General features: G+C 36.4%; 1 protein-coding gene across 1 annotated transcript in view; it reads left to right on the plus strand.

Annotated features, from left to right (window-relative positions):
• The window catches only part of SLC13A1 (solute carrier family 13 member 1), a 139,992-nt gene that overhangs the window by 113,630 nt on the left and 4,947 nt on the right, over positions 1–21,415 (plus strand). The window contains exons 8-12 of the mRNA XM_037056494.1: positions 3,183–3,302; positions 8,032–8,130; positions 8,505–8,606; positions 13,066–13,172; positions 14,943–15,052. Of these exons, the coding sequence (XP_036912389.1) occupies positions 3,183–3,302; positions 8,032–8,130; positions 8,505–8,606; positions 13,066–13,172; positions 14,943–15,052 (538 nt within the window). The remainder of the gene's footprint in view (positions 1–3,182; positions 3,303–8,031; positions 8,131–8,504; positions 8,607–13,065; positions 13,173–14,942; positions 15,053–21,415) is intronic.

Genomic DNA, 21,415 nt, shown 5'->3' on the forward strand with positions numbered 1-21,415 from the left:
GTCTAGGCACAGATTAGCTGGGTCCTTGGCTCAACATCTCTCCAGCCTGAAAGGTGTCAGCTGAGCCTGTAATCACCACAGGAGCACGGGGTTCTATTCCAAGCCCATTCAGGTTGTTGAAAGAATGCAGTTCCCTGTGGTTGGATTACTGAGGCACCAATTTTTTGCTGACTCTTGGCATGGGATTATTCTCAGCAACTACCAGCTACCCTGAGATCCTTCTATGTGGCCCCTTCCTTTGACAACACAAAAGCTTGCTTCTTTAGGTCAGCAGGAAAATATCTTTTTATGGGCTCACCTGATTAAGCCAGGCCCACCCAAGCCAGCCTTAAAAAAAATTAACTCAGTCACATGATGGGAAGTTTTATTAGTGCTGTGAAATCCCTTCAGTTTGGCCATAAAAGAACCTAATCACGGGGATGAAATCTCTTCATATTTACAAGTTCTATCTGCACAGAAGGGGAGAGGATTATGCAAGGCATGTATACCAGGGGCAGAGATCTTGAGGGTGATCTTGAACTCTGTCTACCACACCTTGGCTTTCACTCTTTTTCCTTTTAGTCTTGAGAATTTACCTGGTCAACATGTTTTATGCAAGTAATAATTGTATGTAGACTTTAAATTAGATCATGTCACTATTTATTTGCTATGTTTCAACTACTCCTAATCCCATTTGTACTAAAATTCAATTTTTTCCTGATGGCCTACAAGGTTATATATGACCTGACCCCTATGGGCTACTTCTTGGACTTTACTTCATGTCTCTGTACCTTAATTCACTACCCACAGCCACACTGGGCTCTGTCTAAGCTTCCCACATTCCAAATTCATTCCCACCTCAGGGCCTTTGTACTTGCAACTTCCTGTCTGTAACACTGTTTCCAATACTGTTATTTACACGACTGCATCCTTCTTGCCATTTTGATCTCATCTCAAATCATCTTCCTTGACCACATTCTGTAAAATTTCTCCCTCCCCCTAATAATTTTTATTACATTATTTTTGTTTTATTTTCTGATTCATTATATGCTTACCTGCTTATTGCCTGTGTTCCTCGTTCACATATAAACTCTAAGAGAGCCTGGACCATGTCCATCTAATCTACCACTACATTTTCAATAGCTAGAAGAGTACCTGGCACATGGTAGACACACAAAACATAGGATAGGGTGGGAATAAAGGCTCCCATCAGAATTAAATGTACTGTACTTACTTGGTCCAGGAGGGAAGAAATCTACACTTGCTCCAGGCAGATTCTTGCAGTCACTCTGCTTTTAGGATGTGCAGAAGTAGGAAAAGAGACACCACAGTGAAACTAATGCCTTAGATTATGCTGTTCATTCCATTTTCATCCAAAATATTCACTCTGTGTATAAGTGTAAGGGTTGGGATAACGGAGGTCACAGTCCAGTGTGGTATTTACTTCCTTACTACTGAAGAAAAAAACAAAAACAAAACAAAACAGAGTTTAGCTTTTTCAGGATTTCATTGTCCTAAATGAACTATTTTTCCAGGCAGAAATTCTGAAAACCCCTTTTCAGATGAACAAATCTTAAAGGACTCTCTGTAGGGGGTGGGATTAATATGCAGCTTAATTGCACAGTACAAGCCACAGGTGGTGGAACGAGACTGGGCTGGGGCGTCATTTTGACCCTGATCTGAGTGGAATTTCTAACTGTCTTCTGGCTAAACAGGGTAACATAGGCCATCAACCTATAATCTAAGTATAACAAAGTTATGGGAAATACACTTAAGGCTTTCCTCTTATTTTATTTTCAACTGAAAACAACTATTTTTTTTTAAGCAAGCAATTCTCAGTAGAGCCTTGTGGACATGATAAAGCATCTTTCCATTCACCAGTTCTTTGTATTCTCTAGCCTTTTTTATTTATCATTTATCACTTTCTAACGCATAAACATGTAAGCTAATCCTTGAATCTCTTCAAGGTAGATAAAAATCATCCTCAAGTTACTAATGATATCTCTAGGACCTTGGGAAATCAGCAACTTTTTATAAGCTCAAAGACATTGTAGAAATCTAGAGTTTTGAAAACTTATTTTTTAAAAGTCTTTGCATTACTTAGGAATCACCCTAAAATAAACCAAAGAATGCTCTAAAATATAATACATAAATTTGGCTTATGTTGGTGCATTTAGTATGAAACATTTTAGTTCTTTACATGATCTTTTTAAATGATAAAATACAGATGTGATTTAAATAAAATAAGAGTTGAAAATTTTATTATTTCTCTAAAGTTCTCTATATTTTGTGATTTCAAAAATAATAAAATATGTCAATGGTGTTTCTATTACTTCTCTATATTTATTGTACTTTCCAGATTTTCAACTCTGTCTTTCTCAAATTTCCTGTTTTTGTTCCCCAAAGTCACAAACTAGAATAAGTATATGAGAATTTACTCGGAATTTAGATTACATTTTGAAACCATGAATGTGAGGTTACCAAAGACATTGTGCTTATACTTGACCTTTTTTCTGTTGTTGCTTTTGTTTTGTTATTATGTGAGCTAAAAGGCTGGAAATAACTAGGAGAGGTAAAGGAAACATTGATGTTTTCCACTTTTAATTAATTTTTATCTGGTCTAGATTTATTCCATTTGACTGAGCCCCAAAGCACTATCTAATTCTAGGAGAAAAGGACTAACATGTGTCTGGCCTGATGGTTGCAGTTGCCTCCGGGGCAGAGGGAAACAGCTTCACAGGCACCTGACATGCCCGCTACCAATGCGCAGTGATAATGGGCATTCAGAAATGTTAATTTTCATCTGTTCCCAAGGCTGCTTATTTGTCTGTCCTCACTCGTGCATTCATGATTGTAGTATTAACAACAAAACACAGTCCCCCGTGCATACCCATTTCTTGTGCACTTAATGAGCAAGAGGTACTGTTCTAGGTTCTTTCCAAGCATGTCCTTACAGACTGAGTTAAGGGAACAAAAATCATAACATACCCACTCTTATTTTTGTGGTAAGTAGCAATAAGTATGTACTTACGAATCAAGAGATAAGGAGAAGCACTGTCTTCTGCCCTGGCTGGTGAAGCCCTCCGACACAGTCCTTCAGCTGCAGGCTCGGGAGTGCGTCCGACGGCCATGTCCCACTGACCGTCGTTGGGAGGGATTCCACTTGTGCTCCTCCGTGGACACTTTTTCTTGTTTCCACACAGGCGCTACTCCAAGTGTCAGTGCCTCAACTTTGGATCATGGTTTCTGTTTTCCTTCCCGGCTTCTGTCACTATTCTACTCTTGTCCTGGATCTGGCTTCAGTGGTTTTTCCTAGGATTCAAGTAAGTAACTTGTCTGTGTTCATCAGATAAATGAAGGGGTCTGGGTTCTGAGTTCTCACCTCCTCACACAGTGCTCTTTCACAAATTTCACAGTGCTCTCTTCACGGATTTTTCTGTATTTCTCTTCCTCACAAAATTGACATGCATGAACACGTATTTTAAGGATATTCTATTCTAGAATACCATGCAAACAACATTGGCTGTGGAAGAGAGTTTGTGGAAGAAACTCTGTCTCGGTTTCCCAAATTTGAATCCTAAACCAATAACATATTAGCAGAGAAGCATAAGGAACTCATTATGATGAGAGTGAAATTTTGAGACGTTTTGCCCCTCCTCTTGGTTTAATGTGGGTAATTCCTCAGGTTATTGGGCTACTTCGAACTATAACATGCAGGGCTTCCTGCTTTATCCGAGCACCCAAAATGGCATGTCCTTGAAAAAATAAAGATCTAGGAACATGCTCTGTGCAAACAGCATCGGATTTGGAATCAGGAGACCAGGGACAAAGTCATGGCTTCTCCAAGCTGGATGAGTTACCTTTGCAAGTCCTGATCCCTTCTTAGTCTCAGCATCTTCAACTGTAAAACAGTAGAATTTAACTGGAAGATCAGTAACATCACTTCAAATATGTAATTCTAACACATTTGGGCCCAAGTTGAACACATACAAGCTAAGATAAGAAACACTGGTCAAAAGCAAGCTGCTGAAATGATAAATGCATGTATTCAAGGAGAATTTGTAAACATTCAATTGGCTGGGCTTGAAGTTCGTGATTCGTAAGTGCCAATGAGTTACATGACTTAAATAACAGCCAGTCTTTAAAATTATAAAGAGTTCCATCAAAAAATAAAAAATGTAGCATTGTGTATTCAACACATATAACAATATTCCAAACAAGGCTGCATGTCAAACCTTGAGGATTTTTTCCTGAAACATAAAGCAGTTTATGTTTATTTTTATAGGATTTTATTTAAATAATGTCAAGGATCAATGAACAAAACAGCATGTTGTCCACCAAGCAGGTGAGACTGACACCAGCTATTTGTGCATCCCTTGAAAAACAGAGCACCGTGATCAGGTGCTGCTCCGTGCTGGCGCCCCAGTCTTCCAAGTCTGGTCAAATAAGGACTGATATTTCCCCTCTCTATTCCTGTTTTATAAGGTCAAATAAGGACTGATATTTCCCCTCTCTATTCCTGGTTTTTCTCCAGAACTGCTGTTCTTTTATGAGTAGCGGGGAGATGGTAGTGATAATTTTTTTAAGAAATCTATTTGTCCAGATTGTGGGAGCAGCGTGTGACAGTGCTCCTGCTGAAGCAAATGTGCAGAGCGTCACTGACTGCAGCGGGTGGGCATCAGTGGGGAGAGGCCTACTGTGTGCTAAATGCCCCTTCCCAGAAAATCCAAGCCTTCAGGGTCTATTCAGTTGTACCAATGGAGAAAGCATCCTCTCCCAGACCCATAGCTGTTTCTTTCTTTTATTTTTTTTTAATTCTCACTGGGGGATTTTTAAATTATTGATTTTAGAGAGAGGGGAAGGGGAGAAGAGCGAAAGAGACAGAGAGAGAGACAGGGAGACAGAGAGAGAGAAACATCTATGTGAAAGACAAATGTGGATTGGTTGTCTCCCGTGTGCACCCTGAATGGGGATTGAACCTGCAACCCTTTGGTGTATGGGACAACGTTCCAACCAAGTGAGCCACCCAACAAGGACTCCTTCTTTTTTGCTATATGTAAATGACTTTATAAAATATCTGTGTAACCATTGTCATTTTTGGGAAATGGCCTCCCCATTTAAAAAGAAGAATTAAAAAGATAAAAGGAAGATGTATTGAAATGTGTTCTCCATGAGGAAAAAACCTTCTTGTGAAGTGCATACATTAGGCAGAGTCCATAAATCATAACCAGTGGCATGTTTTAACAGCCCCCTTGCTGTCCACCACTGGTTAGTCACTGCACAGCTTCATGGTCCTGCTCATTTTTCAGTGTCCTTTTCAGTCTGTCTGGGTGTTCACCTCCAGAGGTTTTAGAATGACAAACAGAAATGATCAGCCAGTCCCCTGGCAAGTCCCATACATTCTGATTAGTGTGTTGGCTGTTAACACAGTTAACTCTCACATTATAAATGACCCCAACATACTTGGGAAGAAGCAGCTCATCTATCAATGCCACCAAACTTATTTAAATGGAGAGGTTGATGTATTGTCATATGCTTCATCAGTTCCTTTGTGAAGGCATTAACCTTCATTTATGGCATCGACAATTTGGCTTTTGACTTAACTATTTATGGTCCCCAAACAAAGTGACAAAGTACAAATGCAGTCTACAGGGTGGAAAACAGTTTATTAGGAGACTCATTTCTTTCTTTAATTCCACTTTTCTATTCTATAGATGGGTCTCAAGGTGGTCCATAGATTAGCTTCTTATAATAGCATTTTTATTGTGACAAGGGGTAAAATTTTGACACTGGCATTAGTCAGTGATTGAATTGATCTTGAATGCAACAACATCCATGTAATTGCGTTCATGGTCGGAGGGTGTGCCAGACACTAATTATGAATGTGTAGAATGGATGACATAAGAATTGAGCAAACTCTGCTCCTTAGAAACAATAATCATCCAAACAAGTTTAAATAGCAGTGTTACAGAAAAATAAATAAATAAAATGTATCTTTGTGTGATAGCTACCTTCATGTCACCTCAGTCTTCCTACTTACTCCTTCATAAGTATCCATGTTTACCTAGGCAATTTTACAGAAAAAAATGCTCCTTTTTATTTTTCAACTGATTTATTGAGGTGTGATTTATTGAGAAGTTATTTATTTATTTATTTATAAATAAATAACTGATTATTTATTTATTTATTTATTGAGAAACAAAGAGCTGTAGATACTTATATACACTTGATGTGTTTGGAGATAATTATATACCCATGAAACCATCATTAATATCAATGCCACCCTTATCCACCACCTCCAAAAGATTCTTCCCGCACTCTTTCATTTTTTGTTGCTTTCATTGTTCCTTTTGTGGTAAAAAGCACTTAGAAGGGGTCTACCCTCTTAGCAAAAATTTAAGTATATATACAATACAATCTTAATCATAGGCCCTACAGTTAATCGTAGGCCTTATTTCAGAACTTCTTTAGCATAACTGAAATTTTGTACCCTGTGGCTGACACCTCCCTATTTTTCTCCTCCTCAACCACCATTTTTACACTCTGCTTCCATATTTTTCACTATTTTAGATCCCACATGTAAGTGAGATCATGCAATATTTGTTTTTCTATGTCTGACTTCACTTTAGCATGATGTCCTTCAGGTCCATCCATGTTGTAGTATGTATTGGTACTTTATTCCATTTTATGGCTAGATAACAATCCATTGTATGTATATACCACTTTTTCTTTATCCATTTGTCTGTTGATGGATATTTAAGTTGCTTCTATACCTTGACTCTTGTGAATAATGCTGCAGTGAACATGTGCATGCAGGCATCTCTTTGCAATCCAGATATCAATTCCTTTAGTTATATATTCAAAAGTACTTTTCACCTTGGCTGATGTAGCTCAGTGGATTGAGCACGGGACTGCAAACCACACGATTGTGGTTCGATTCCCAGTCAGGGCACATGCCTGGGTTGCAGGCCAGTTCCCAGCAGGGGACTCACGAGAGGCAACCATACATTGATATTTCTCTCCCTCTCTCCTTCCCTTCCCCTCTAAAGATAAATAAATAAAATCTTTAAAAAATTTTAAAAAAGAAGTACTTTTTATTCCTACATATAATATAATCTAACTGAGGTGCTTATGGACATTCCAAGAGGTAATCCATAAGAATCTAGGCATTTCCCCATTTTTTCCTTCCTCTGGAGGAAATTTATTTATTTTTAAATCTATGTGAAGAGGAGTACTTCACAAAAAAAAAAAACTGTTCAAAGTTTTGAAGACCCTGAGACAGAAAAATTAGTCATCAGGGGAAAAGGTCACTAAAATAAGCAGTTAAAAGGAATAGAAGCTGGCAGTTACAATTGGAAATAAGCTAGAAAATTACCTGATGGAGGCTACTAGGTTGTAAGTGGTGAAGAAACTCGAAGAGAAAATGTCATACCATTGGTTTTAGTTCTGAGAATAGACCCAGTTGGGACTGCATGCATCCATGATCAGTGCATGGGACTTCCCCACACTAGTGTATAACTTGAGTTATACACATCTGAGGAAATTGATGGGTCTGACAATGAAGTATCTCAGACATTTAACAAAGGTGCTGTTTAGTTGATGAATCATATATGTACCATGAATTCCAGTGTTTAGATATATTGGGCCAAAGAAATATCTGTGACACTGCAACAACTGGATAAAACTCATTCATGTGCAACAATTAACAATCAAGGTATATAATAAATATATTGAAGTATGCAAATCAAATACATAAAGTGTTAGAGATGAATGGAATATGGCAAAATTTTAACATGGCACAAAAAGACTTGGAAAAGAAAGAGATCAGTGGAAGATAGCATGGAAAATATGGAACAAAAACTAAGCATTGAAACGAGCCAAGCAGGAAAACACAGAAAAGAGGGGAGAGAATATTTAAAGAAGGAGACAGAGGTATAGGCAAAAAGTTCAGATTTCTGTTATTAGCAGGATTTATATTTTATGGACCTTTCACACAAGTACCTTCTATAAAGGGAAAATTCTTTGCTTACCGGACTTAATCACTCTTTTCAGTTTTAAGGAGATGTTTAACTGTGGCAAGAGCAAGACAGTCAAACAAAAGGCTTGTGCTGATGTGATTAAACAAGAATACCTAAAACTGGGGCCAATAAGGTAAGATTGATGTTTGTGTGTGAACACACACACTGTATTTATTAAAGGCAAAGACGCACATGATGTCTATAATGTATTTATAATATTTAATAAGGGCCCCCAGTATGCTATCCTTTGTGGAAGTAGGTGCTAACCTTGACATGACAAAATACATATGTTTTCTAAGTACAATCTACTAGATGGAATGACAAGAAGCTAAAAGATCCATGGAAGAAGAAAGTCCTTTTCCAACTGCACTGATTCTCTCAAACTATTGACACATATAGTTTTTAGTTGTTAGTGTTCTGGTAATATTATTCCTGACAATAGCTCAGGGAGTTTCTGCAACAATCCTGACTGAGAAAATAAATGAAAGGACTGACATTTTTCTGCAGGTATCAGGAAATTATCACCTTGACCCTCTTCATTATAATGGCCCTGCTGTGGTTTACCCGGGATCCTGGGTTTGTTCCTGGTTGGTCTTCACTTTTTTACCAGTAAGTGTTACATGTTGTATTTGTCAACCCTTCCTGTTTTATTGGGTTGGCCAAAATGTTAATTTAGTTTTAAAGTAAAAATAAAAGACCCATTTTTAATTTCCACCAATAACTTTATTGAACAACTTATTCACCATTTTGTTTCACTGCCTCTGCCATCTTTCAGGCAACTTCATAATCTCATCTTCCCAGAACTTTTTGTCATTTTGAGCAAAGAACTGTTCCAGGTGCCTTTTGCATGCAATCTTCCAAGGAATTGAAATTTTTTTCCCATTAAAAGAATTTTGTAAAGGCTAAAATAAATGGAAATCCAAAGATGCAATGTCTGGTGAATATGACAGATGCAGCCAAGTTGTTAACAGTTTCTGCCAAGTTGTTAACAGTTTCTGCCCGGTCATGAAAGAAACATGTGGTCTTGCATTACCCTAATGGAAGGTCATGCATTTTCTGTTGACCAATTCTAGATGCTTTTCATTGAGTGCTGCTTTCAGTTGGTCTAACTGGGAGCAGTGCTTGCTGGAATTAATCATTTGGTTTTCTGGGAGGAGCTCATAATAGAAGACTCCAATCCCACCCTACACACAACATCACCTTCTTTGGTTGAAGACTGGCCTCTTGTATGGTTGGCGGTGGTTCATTTCATTTGCCCCATGATCTCTTCCATTCCACATTATTGTAAAGTATCCACTCTTCATTGCCCATCACAATTTATTTTTAAAAATGGAACATTTTCATTACATTTAATTAGAGAATTGCATGCAGAAATATGGCCAGGAAGGTTTTCTGGCCTAACTTATGTGGAACCCAAACATCAAAGCAATTAACATAACCAAGCGGGTACAAATGATTCTTAACTTCCAAGCTTGATTTGGGTATTTTTTAGTATGTCAGCTATTTTCTGTGTGGTATATTATTGATTTTTCTCAGTTAATGTTTTAATTTGATCGCTATCAACTTCAATTGGTCTATCTGACCATGGAGCATTATCCATTGAGAAACCTCTAGCATGAAACTTCAAAAACCACTTTTGACACATTCAATCAGTCACAGCACCTTCTTCATACACTGCACAAATCCATTTCTTTTGTGTTTGTGTTTGTGTCTTGAAATAATAAAGCATAATATGCTGAAAACATTGAATATTTTCTTTCATCTTCAATATTAAAATGGCTACACAAAAATTCATCAGTTTGATAAGTTTTTTTAATCCATGTTGATATTACAGCTGTCACAATACAACCTAAATTGAGGTTAAAAACTCAGTTTGTTTCAAATGAAGTTAAAAATTGTTTCAAATGAAGTTAAAAACAACTAAACACTATTAGAGCCAGCATACAGGGTGGGGTGGGGGGTGGTAGTGGAAATGAATGAACTTTTTGCCCAACACAATACACTTTGCTTTTTTCCGAAGTGATTACTATCACTCTGAAAGAGTGTATGAAATTTTTTTCTTCCTTTCCATTGAAAAGATTTTTTAATTCTAGTCCTTTCAGGAAGAAAAAATTATAAGGAATAAAAAGTGAGGTAAGACCTCAGGCAAGATAACCAACTACCATGACACTAAAAATCAGGTTCCTTTACACAAGGCTATTTCCGTCCTTCCAAAATTGGAAATACAGCGTGCAAGAAAGCCATGCTCTGTGGTAGTTAGAAGTGTAAATTTTGGAACCATACCTCTTGGGCTCCATTCCGGCCTCTTCCACATTAAGCAGGTCACATCTCTGAATTTCTTCACCTGTAAAACAGAGCTAATGAGCACTTAGAACAGTGCTGCCCTTCTACCTACATGAAGTGCAATGTGTTTGTTGTGTAAAATACCACTCCATGCTTCTTAATAACCTGATATAAATGCATATTTTGTTATTTTTGCCAACTTTTTTTTTACTTCTATGGGGAATTATTTATTTATTTCAATATCTTTTTATCTATTTATGCCCATTAAGTACTACTTCACCATAAACCCATGCCTGCCCCTCTTTTGTAGATAAGGAATTCCTGATGAAGTAATGTCAACCAAACTAGTGTTAGAAGCTGGGTCAGAGTTAATTTTAAGTTTCAATATCTTGTATACCAGCAGTCATTGCTGAGTCATGTGAAATGAGGAGGAAGATTGTAGCATAATTTTCTAAATTAAGGAGCATCCTACATATTAGTATAAAGTAGGCTTGAGACTTGTGTTCCCAATCTATCTTTCGCTGAATTAATCTGGTTGCTAAATTCAGCAGATCTCTTATTTGGACTTCCTGTCTCATATTCCTCAGCAAGAATCCATGTATTCGGAGGCAGAAACCAAAATTATTTGAGTCAAATCTATTCTTCCCACATAGAATAAAGAAATTCCTTTTTCTTGAACCAGAGCCTTCTGGTTTGACAAATATTGTCCACACTTTTTAAAGGTGCAGAATCTGAGTCCAAATTCCTAGTGAGCACACACGTGTAGCAATGCAATGTGGGAGCATATTTCAAAGAATCAGCTTCAGATTTATAAACTTTTGGATTCCTGTAAAACTAAAACATTTCATTTTTGAGTTGTCAAAACAAAAAACAGCTTCCAGTCACTCAATGCAAGCTATTTAAAGCAAAATATTGTTTAAAGTTTGATGGTACTATGTAGGCTTGAAATAGGATCTAGACTAACACAAAACATAATTCTTCCTCCTTTTAAAAAAACCCCACTTCTACCATCCTAGGTAAGGAGAGTCTTTTCTAAACACCAACATGTAAAAACTGAATGAAATCAAACAGTAGCTAATAAAAAACAGGCAGAAATCCCAATAAGAAATTCAATATACAAATCAGTTTATAATTTCTATTCTTTACAAGAGAAAAATGTAATTCAGGAGATGTTATGTTTGGAGCAGGAAAACAAAGTGTATTTGCTATAGGCAGATGTGCATGTTACCTAGAATGCTTAAAGAAAAAAATAGAAAAGGAGCAAAAGTTTGAGAGAGGAAGGGATTTGAAAAATATAAATTAAAGCAAATAAAATTTATATTATCTTAATATTTTTATTACCAAGACAACCTAAACTAGTTAGTTTATAATGAAGTAAAAATAAAATTAAAATAAACATAATAAAATAATATTTTAAAGTTTTTAAAAATAAATTATTTCAGTTTTTGTAGCTTTATTTTAAGTATATATTTAATGGCATATATTTTTAATGTAGAGATTTTAGGCTTTTAGAAGTTCCAAAGCTAGAATGATAGATCAAGATTTATGGCTACCACCTAATGTTTTCACTCCATCTGTTTGATCTTGGACTGAATCCAGTGTGTCTTTTCATAAAAACAAAATCAGATTACATAATGCCTGACCTAATTTGACAAAAACCCAAGTAAAATTTATAACTGAAATAAAAGAAATAAAGAACAATGAAATAATAAATATTGGTTAAGTTTATTGAATAAATTATACCAAGGTAGCTTTTTTACTCAATAATACAATAAAGAAAATCTATATTTAGAGAAAACAAACTGCTTTATAAAATTGTCAGATTGAATAAAATAATGCATTTTTTATTATTTGGTTCAAGTAAATTATAGAAGTAGAGAGCTTTTATAGTATATATACATTGCTGAGTTGCAAGTTTGCAAAATAACCTGTGGGGTGGAAGGATGGCTTCTCAGAATCCAAGGATTCACTAGTTAAATATTTCTGACTTTTAAAACTGAATTCTAATTATTTATTACAATTCATATCTCCTGTTTCCTTCATTACTAGTCTCCAGGAGATTCTGAACTGTTGGGGTTTCTGGGAAACTCATATTTGCTGGAATGGCCTGATGATTTTAAGACCCCATCTGTTCCTGAATCACTCTTAATTTGAACAGTGGTCACTTAGGAGCATCTCATAAGCCATTCTAATAATTAATATTCTTGATTAAGTTTCATAGGGTGCAAAGCATTGAATGGGTTGATTTCATTTGTATGATATGGCTAGGGCTTATAATCAGAGAGGCAGATGTTGTATCTTAGAAAAACAGATCATTTGCTTTCACAATTTACAGAAGAGTTTTCAAGGACTCTAGAAATATAGCCATGCCTTGCCACAATTCAATACAAGGATGTTATAGATTAATTATATAAGGCTTTGCCTAGCCTAGCAATATTTTCAATGTAAATTCTCTGCTAATTTAAGTAAAATAAATAATTCAAAGAAAAGGTTAGTTACCAGATCTATAAGCTCTACCTAAGATCATCATGTATATACATGTTTTGAAAATAAAGAGAAGTATAGGGAGACAGTGGGAACATGGTCTCAGATATTCAGTTTGATTAAATTATTTAGTGGAAAATCATTTAGTGGGAAATCCATAGATTTTAGAGCAGATTCTCCAGAGAAGAAAAACATTGTATGCCACCACTACTACTTGTACACTGTTAGCATAGTCAGTTAGTGATTAGTACCCACAAATTCTTGATGCCATTCATTAATATATACATTTGTCCTTTTCCAGGTATTCGAATTTTGCTGCAGATTCAACTGTTGCCTTACTTGTGGGACTCCTATTCTTTCTTATCCCAGCTAAGAAATTGACTAAAACTACACCTACAGGAGACATTGGTTGAGTATTATTTATTATTCTGAATGAATTTGACAGAAGAGCAAAAACACACAGAATTCCACTAGCTTCAGTTAGCACTTGGAAAAGAGGGCTTGTACACGTTGTCACATGCCCTGTTTGCATACTGCAGCACACAGCCTTCTGTTCCAAGACAGGTCATCTTCATTTGCAGGAGTGAGAAGTAGATTTTCTTAATGCTCCATGGTTAGGACTCTGCTATGAGTGATAGTATTTGGTCTGAGATAAGCCCACTCCTCCTCTTCCATAATCAGAATTAAACTTACTATTGACAAGCATAGGAACAAGAACTTGAAACTCACAATTTCATGATGAGCCCTTGTTACTAATGCTGAGGGTCTACTAAGGAGAGGAGTTTTAAAGAAAAGAGTATTTACAGCCTCATAGTAGTCTTGGAGAGAATGCAAATCAACCCTACACTAGTCCATAACCTAGTGTCACAAATGAAAGAAAAGGTATTCGGTGGGAGTATCCATTGTCTTTATAACACACGGACAAAAAGGCGTGCATGTTTATGTGAGGATACTCCCTCCCCCAACACACACACACACACACACACACACACTTCTTAAACATAGACTTCATCCGTGTCTGTGCCTTATGGTAACACATAATGTTTCGGGAAGTTAGATTCCTATGTTGTCCATGTGGAACAAATAGTTTTAAATTGTTTGGAAATAGTCTAGTAGAGTTGTGGGTTGTTGTTGTTTTTTTTAATTTATTGAGGTGACACTGACACTGTTTAATAGGGTCATATAAGTTTCAAGTGTACATTACTGTGATATGTGATCTGTGTACTGCATTGCACACCCACCACCCAAGGTCAGATCACCCCCCATCACCATATATTTGGCCCTTTTCACCCTTTACTGCCTCCCGCCCCCTTCTCTCTGGTAACCACCACACTGTTTTCTATGCCTATGAGTTTTAGTTTTATATCCCACATATGAGTGAAATCATATGGTTCTTAGCTTTTTATGGCTTATTTTGCTTAGGATGATATTCTCAAAGTCCATCCATGTTGTTCCAAATGGCAGTATTTCATCCTTTCTGTGGCCGAGCAGTATCCCATAGTACACATGTATCACATCTTTATCCAATCCTTTGTTGAGGACACTTTGGTTGTTTCCATGTCTTGGCCACTGTGAATAATGCTACAATAAACATAAGGATGCATATATCTTTGAGAATAATTTTTTTTGAGTTTTTGAGGTAGGTACCTAGGAGAGGGATTGCTGCATCATATGGTAACTCTATTTTTAGTGTTTTGAGTAATTGCCATACTGGTACAACCACTATAGAGCTGTGCGTTTTTTTTATTGTTGGCTTTCTTACTCTCTCTTCTTTCTTTCTTTCTTTCTTTCTTTCTTTCTTTCTTTCTTTCTTTCTTTCTTTCTTTCTTTCTCTTTCTCTTTCATTCTATTTCTTCTTTCTTTCTTTCTCTTTTGGGTGACAAAATACTGAATCTGCCCCCTACCTTATGATGAATAGCATTATAAACGACAGTGTTATAATGTATCTAAATGTATTTCATAATATAATCTAAAGGATTTTCCCAAGTAAAATTAAAATTTTTATTATTTTTTAAAGTAGTATATGTTCTACCTATGCCAGGTAGAAATTGCTTGAAGTCCAGATCAAGTCCCCTATCTAAAAGCAACATGGCAATATTAAAACCTTCTTGTGATATGGCTATTACAGTAATGAAGAAAAAATATCATATTATTTTAAGTAGGGCTTTTGTTTTGCAGTTGCATCTGATTACTCTCCACTGATTACTTGGAAAGAATTCCAGTCATTCATGCCCTGGAATATAGCCATTCTTGTTGGTGGAGGGTTTGCCTTGGCAGATGGCTGTAAGGTAATAATCTGTGTCTAAGATATTAACAGGTAACTAGGCTGTTCCGAAGGAGAACACAGAGACATTCAAGCTTTTGCTTTACTCAACATCATCTTATCATTTTAATGACAAAGGTTTCAATAGCCATGCATAAGTACAGCACACAGATGAGGTGAGGTCAGAGTTCAATAGAGTTCAATTTTATAGGCTGCAACCATAAAACATAAATTTTTAACAATGTACCAGCATGTCAAAAGAAAGCAAAGAAGGTTAGAATGCTTTTCATTTTTAATCCTCACCCAGGGGTATGTTTCTACTGATTTTAGAGAGAGAGGAAGGGAGAGAGAGAGAGAGGGAGAGAGAAACATCAATCAGTTGCCTCCCGTATGTGCCCAATGGGGAATCAAACCCACAGCCTAGGTATGTGCCCTGACCGGGATCAATCCTACAACCTTTTGGTGTATGGGGATGATGCTTCAACCAGCTGAGCCACCTGGCCAGGGTGAAGATTAGAATTCTGAATCTGTGAAGTAGTGTTAGAAGATAGCTTAATAAGAAAAACATAGCCCTGGCTGGGTTATTCAATGGTCGGAGTATCTTTAAAAAGGGGGAAAAACACAAAAATCATACATATATTGACTCCTAGTGAAACATTTTTTGTTTATATTTTTACCTTATTTCATGATGAATTAGAGTAACTCTCAGAGGTCTCTGCAAAATATCATGGGTCTAATGTTTTCAAAGGAGAATAAAAATGACAGTAATTTATCACATTATTTATTTATTATATTATTTCTTACATATTAAGAATATTAAACATACTAAATACACATTTACTGAAAAAAGCTCTGAAAGAATTTCACATAACGGTGGCTAATATTGTATTCTGTATAATTGTAGGGAGAAGTAAAACCACCAAGAGGACTAGAATTGGCTATTTCTTTGGCCTATCTACACAGCTGATATTAAGTAGAAGTCTAGGGAGATCATTGGTCCTTGAAATTGTCCTGGTCATGATAAGGTTGATTCAGAAATTCCATGAAAGTTCTCTTAATTTTTTGACAAATTAACAACCTCTCATTTCTGGACTTCTTAGCCTTCTGTGCAATACTCAAAGCTCATGTCCATTCCGTGTTCTTATTCTGTCATCAAAGTAAAAAGAATGGCGAGAGATGTTGTGTCTAGATTTTTCATTTCTGGGAAGTTAAACCTTTATACTTCTCAAGGATAAAAACTACCCGTTCTGTTCTTGTCTTAATAACCTATAAGGAGACTGTTTTTTGCTTCTGACTTTATTGTCAGTTTTTCTGTATTGTATTTGGATACTGAGATTTCAGCAATAATAAGATTCAGTAATAGATGAAATTCTGAGTGCCACTTACAAAGTTGTTTTCAATCTAGATTTGCCTTGCCTTAGAGACTGCTCAAATATAAATGAGAGAAATATAAAACAAATACAGTTTTCTGCTAGTCCAGCAGTGAGGAGATCTGGTTTCTTAGCATCAATAATTTCCATTCCTATGTCTGTTCATCTGGATTGTGAGAAAACCAGAATCAGCAATCCTGGCACTTATGTGAACTTTGTTCATCTCACTTTTCTGGAATATCTGTCTGGACTGGACATTCAAACTGGTTTTAAAAGCATTTGCCAGACCCCAGTCTAGCAAAGTGTAAAGAAATGAAGAGTGTGAACTTACTCTGGTGCAGTAGGCTCTCTCACCAGAAGGACAGGGAAACCTGGAAGGAGGTCTACTTTACTATGAAAATCCTAGTACTGTGTATACTCAAATTTCTATGGGATACTCAGAATAACCCTACCCCTGAGTGGTGAGGTTGAAGTATGAGCTTCAAAAATCTGGCTATGGGCAAATATACCTCTAGAAACTGGTTTTACTAAGATTTGGAGACAGTTAATTTTTAAAAATTTGTCCCAAATTGTAATTAGTTTAGCAGTGTTCAGAAGTAAATAACCCTTCTAATTGGGAACCAGGAGATAGCAGCTACTGAAACATTCACCTCATTGTAATTCCTTCTCTCTTAAATGCCCCTTGATATATTTTAATACAATTGGACTCTCATGAGCTGGTAGCCATTCTCAAATTCTTATCAGTGAATGAATTCTCCTCTCCCTCTTTCATACATTCCTCCAAATTTGGGTCACCTGGGTCAAACATGGAATATCAAACACTATTTTTCTTAGCTCCCCACTGAAATGGCAATAACAGAACACAAAAAAGTGTCAGTCTATAAAGATAAAGAATTTGAGAGGAATAGTTACATATAAGACATGTTATTAAATTTAAAAGATGGAAAGAGGATATTTGAGAGGTAACTAACTTTGTACTATAGAAATAGTAGAGAAGGATGAAATCTATGGGCCTGAAAAAAGATAGACAACAAGAAACAAACCCATTCATCCACTGAAGCCTGGAAGAAGTCAGGAATTAGAAACAGTATTTTAACAGGAAGCTGGGGTTTAAAACAGTAATAAAAGTAGAGTCTGGTTTCAAAAGTGTATCAAGAGCCACAAGCCTCACAAATACTCTCTTCAGTCCTGAATAGACAGGCAACTGCTCTCTGTCCTCCCTAGTAGAAAATTAAAATTTACTCTGTAACAAAATTGAATCAGTGAGACCCTGGCTCACAGCTCAGTCACCTAGGGTAAAGTATTTCTTGTGTGTGTGTGTATGTGTGCATGTGTGTTTTCTTTCATTATATACTTATTCTTTATTTTTTACTTTTTAAAAAATTGTTGTTCAAATATAGTTGTCTCCATTTTCCTCCCACCACTCCCCCAACCCCAGCCATTCCCACCTCCCACCCTTGATCCCACCAGCCTTTGGTGTTGTCCAGGTGTCCTTTATACACGTTCCTGAAAAACCCCTCCCCCTTTCCCATCTGGTCACTTTCAGTTTGTTCTTAATTTCACTGTCTCTGGTTATATTTTCCTTGCTTGTTTGTTTTGTTGATTAAGTCCCACTTAAACGTGAGATCATATGCTATTTGTCTTTCATGGACTTGCTTATTTCACTTACATAATGTTTTCTAGATCCATCCTTGCTGTCACAAAGGGCACGGGCTCACGATCTTTGTCCAGGCACCAAGGGCTTTCAATCAATATTTTGTTGTCTCCCCTTTAAAAATAAATAGATGGTCCTGAGTCATCAGATAGTTGGGAACGCCTCTGATTCAGTAACTAGTAATAAAGAAGAAAAATTGAAAAGGAACATATGAAAGTAGGGAAAATGTATGAAACAAAAGAAAATTTAAAAAATTAATCTTAATGCCTCAGAGAGATTTTAGAAACATTAAAGACATGAAAAAAAAACCCAGAATGTTACTTTTTAAATAAAGGATAGACAGAAAATAAGAAAGACCCACTGATGATAGAAATATTGTAACACCCCTAGAATTTGGATATTGGAATGTTTCAGGTTGTCCCAGAGATTTGTAAGTCTCTCTTAACTTTTTTGAATTCTTGTTTCCTCATTCTGTTCTGATTGGATGTTTATTTTTTCCTTTTGTTCCAAATCATTTCTTTGAGTCCTGGTTTCCTTCCTGTCACTTTTGGTTCCTTGAATATTTTGCTTTAATTCATTTTGGGTATCTTCCATTTCTTTTTTCATTTTTCAACCAAGCTCAATCAGATCTGTGAGCATTTTGATTACCAGGGCTTTAAATTCTCCATCAGATAGGATGGCTATCTCCTCATTACTTAGTTCTTTCTGAAGTTTTGCTCTCTTCTTTCATTTGGGCCATATTTCTTTGTCTTGGTGAACCCAATAAATTGTAAGGGGAGAGGGACCTTAGGTATTCAGCTGGACAGGGCAACCCTCTTTCCTGCGCTTAGATGCTGCCTGTGAGGGAGGAGCCAGAGAAGAAGAACAACAGCAAGAAATTGAAAACTTATTTGAACAAATAATGAAGGAAAACTTCCCCAATCTGGTGAAGGAAATAGACTTCTGGGAAGTCAAGGAAGCCCACAGAGTCCCAAAGAAGTTGGACCCAAAGGGGAACACACCAAGACACATCATCATTAAGTTACACAAGATTAAAAATAAGAAGAGAATCCTAAAAGAAGCAAGAGAAAAGGAAAGAATTACCTACAAAGGATTTCCCATAAGGCTATCAGCTGATTTCTCAAAACAAATCTTGCAGGCAAGAAGGGGCTGGAAAGAAGTATTTGAAGTTATGAAATCCAAAGACCTACATCCAAGATTGCTCTATCCAGCAAAGCTTTCATTTAGGATGGAAGGGCAGATAAAGTACTTCCCAGATAAGGCCAAGTTAAAGAAGTTCATCATCACCAAACTATTATTATATGAAACATTAAAGGAACTTACCTAAGAAAAAGATAAAAATATGCACAGTAAAATGACAACAAACTCAAAACCAACAACAAATGAACCTAAAAGAAAAGAAACACAATGTAAACAAAAACTAGGCAAACAACTAGAATAGGAACAGAATCAGAGAAATGGACATCACACGGAGGGAGTTTAGTGGGGAGGGGGAAGAAAGAAACAGTGGGGGAAAGGTACAGGGAAGAAGAAGCATAATTAGTAGGCATAAAATAGACAGTGAGAGATAAAAAGTGATATAGGAAATAGAGGACTCAAATAACATGTACAGATCATGGGCATGTACTAAGGGGAGGGATGCTAGAGGGTTGGAGGGTGGAGGGGGAATAAGGGGAAAAATTGGAAAAACTCTAATAACATAATCAACAAAATACTTTAAAAATAGAAATATTATAACAGAAATGGAAGAACTCAATCACAGAGTTAGAAGATGAAATTTGAACTTATCCCAGAAAATTTTTTTAAAAATGAAGAAACTAAAACATACAAAAGAGATAAGAAAATTAGAGTATCAATTTAAATGTCCAACAGCCAACAACCAGGAGTTTCAGAAAGAGAAAAAGGGGAAAGAAAATAAAAATGAGTAGGACATTTCCAAAAAAATAATATAAGCAATTTCTCAGAACTGAAGACTTTGAGATTCTAGACCAAGAGAGCTAGAGAGTGTCCAATACGAAAACATGCCCATCATTTGATAATATGATCCCAGTGGCCTTCAGAGAGGGGGTGATGTTATATGGTGTAACCCATTCCAGTGGTATCTGATCAGACATAGATTTTTAAAAAGCCATTCTTAAAATATATGTAGTTATATTCTAGGATAGCTTGTGCTTATATGACTTAAATGTTAGGCAGACTTTTTTCCATCTAAAAGCCAAAACCAAAAAACAACCAAAAATATCAGTCAAAACCACAAATAACATATATCTGGTATCCATGTCTGGGGATGTCTTGCCAACTTTCTATCTGCTTATAATTAGAGCTTTTCTAAAGGATACCAATCTTAGTTTGACATGGGCATAAAGATTCACATATGCAGTAGCTCACTGAAGTCTCATAAAGGGAGAATTTTCCTTTCCATTTGGCAGAGTGTGGAGGGAATAGAATAATACAACTATTGATTTGAGTACAGCTGATTTCTTTGGACTACATACAATGAGTCAAAGTTCTGAAGGTCATCAGGCTTTCTGGCTGAGTGATAACTCTTTCAAGTCTAGAACTTTACAAAAGCTAAACTATCAAAACAGTAAGAAAAGAAAGTAAAGAGGTTTTCAGACATGCAGAACCTCTGCAAAAAAAAATTACTTTCCATGCACCAGTTCTCGGAAAGCTATATAAGAAGGTGCTCTGCCAACACACTGGCATTAACAAGAAAGGATTCTCACACGAAAAGGAGATAAAGGGAATACATAGTACACCAGAGAGGAGAGGTCTCAGAACAACAGCAGCAGAGTAGATATGAAGGGCAACTAGTCTAGATGGAGCAGAAGGAGGGAATAGTTCAGAATGGAGATCTCCACGAGGGAAAGTAAAAAAGAATGACCTCTATGTTTGTCTGCTTGTGGGGAGATTTTCAATTTGACTGGAGACTGTACTGAAGAATTAGTGATAGGTATTTAGAAAACTAAGCAAAGAATGAGGCCATTATCCCTGGGAAAACAAACAATAGTAAAACCCCAAAAAGTGAATATAATCACAGTACATTAAATGACTTGGGTGTGAACAATATTCATATAACCATAATAGTAAGCTTTAAATATCGATTTAACAAAATGTTGATATACAAGTGTAAAGGAATGGAGGCAGAGGAAATATATTTGTGGTGGGTAGTATAAGGAAGCTGAATCCTTACATGAGTCAGTAAATAATGACTAAATTTGAAAATTGGGAAAAAGCTTAATTTTGAAAAATAGCCATAAATACCTAAATATGTCTCTAAATAACTGGTATCAGTTCAAAGTCGTTGTCTCTAGGGAACACTGTGTAGGAGTGGAGGGAGGTAGACCAGAAGGGTTGCTCTTCT

The sequence above is a fragment of the Sturnira hondurensis genome, unplaced genomic scaffold (genome assembly GCF_014824575.4).
Source record: "Sturnira hondurensis isolate 20B ecotype Veracruz unplaced genomic scaffold, ASM1482457v3 Scaffold0008992, whole genome shotgun sequence".
In the NCBI taxonomy this organism is placed as follows: domain Eukaryota; kingdom Metazoa; phylum Chordata; class Mammalia; order Chiroptera; family Phyllostomidae; genus Sturnira; species Sturnira hondurensis.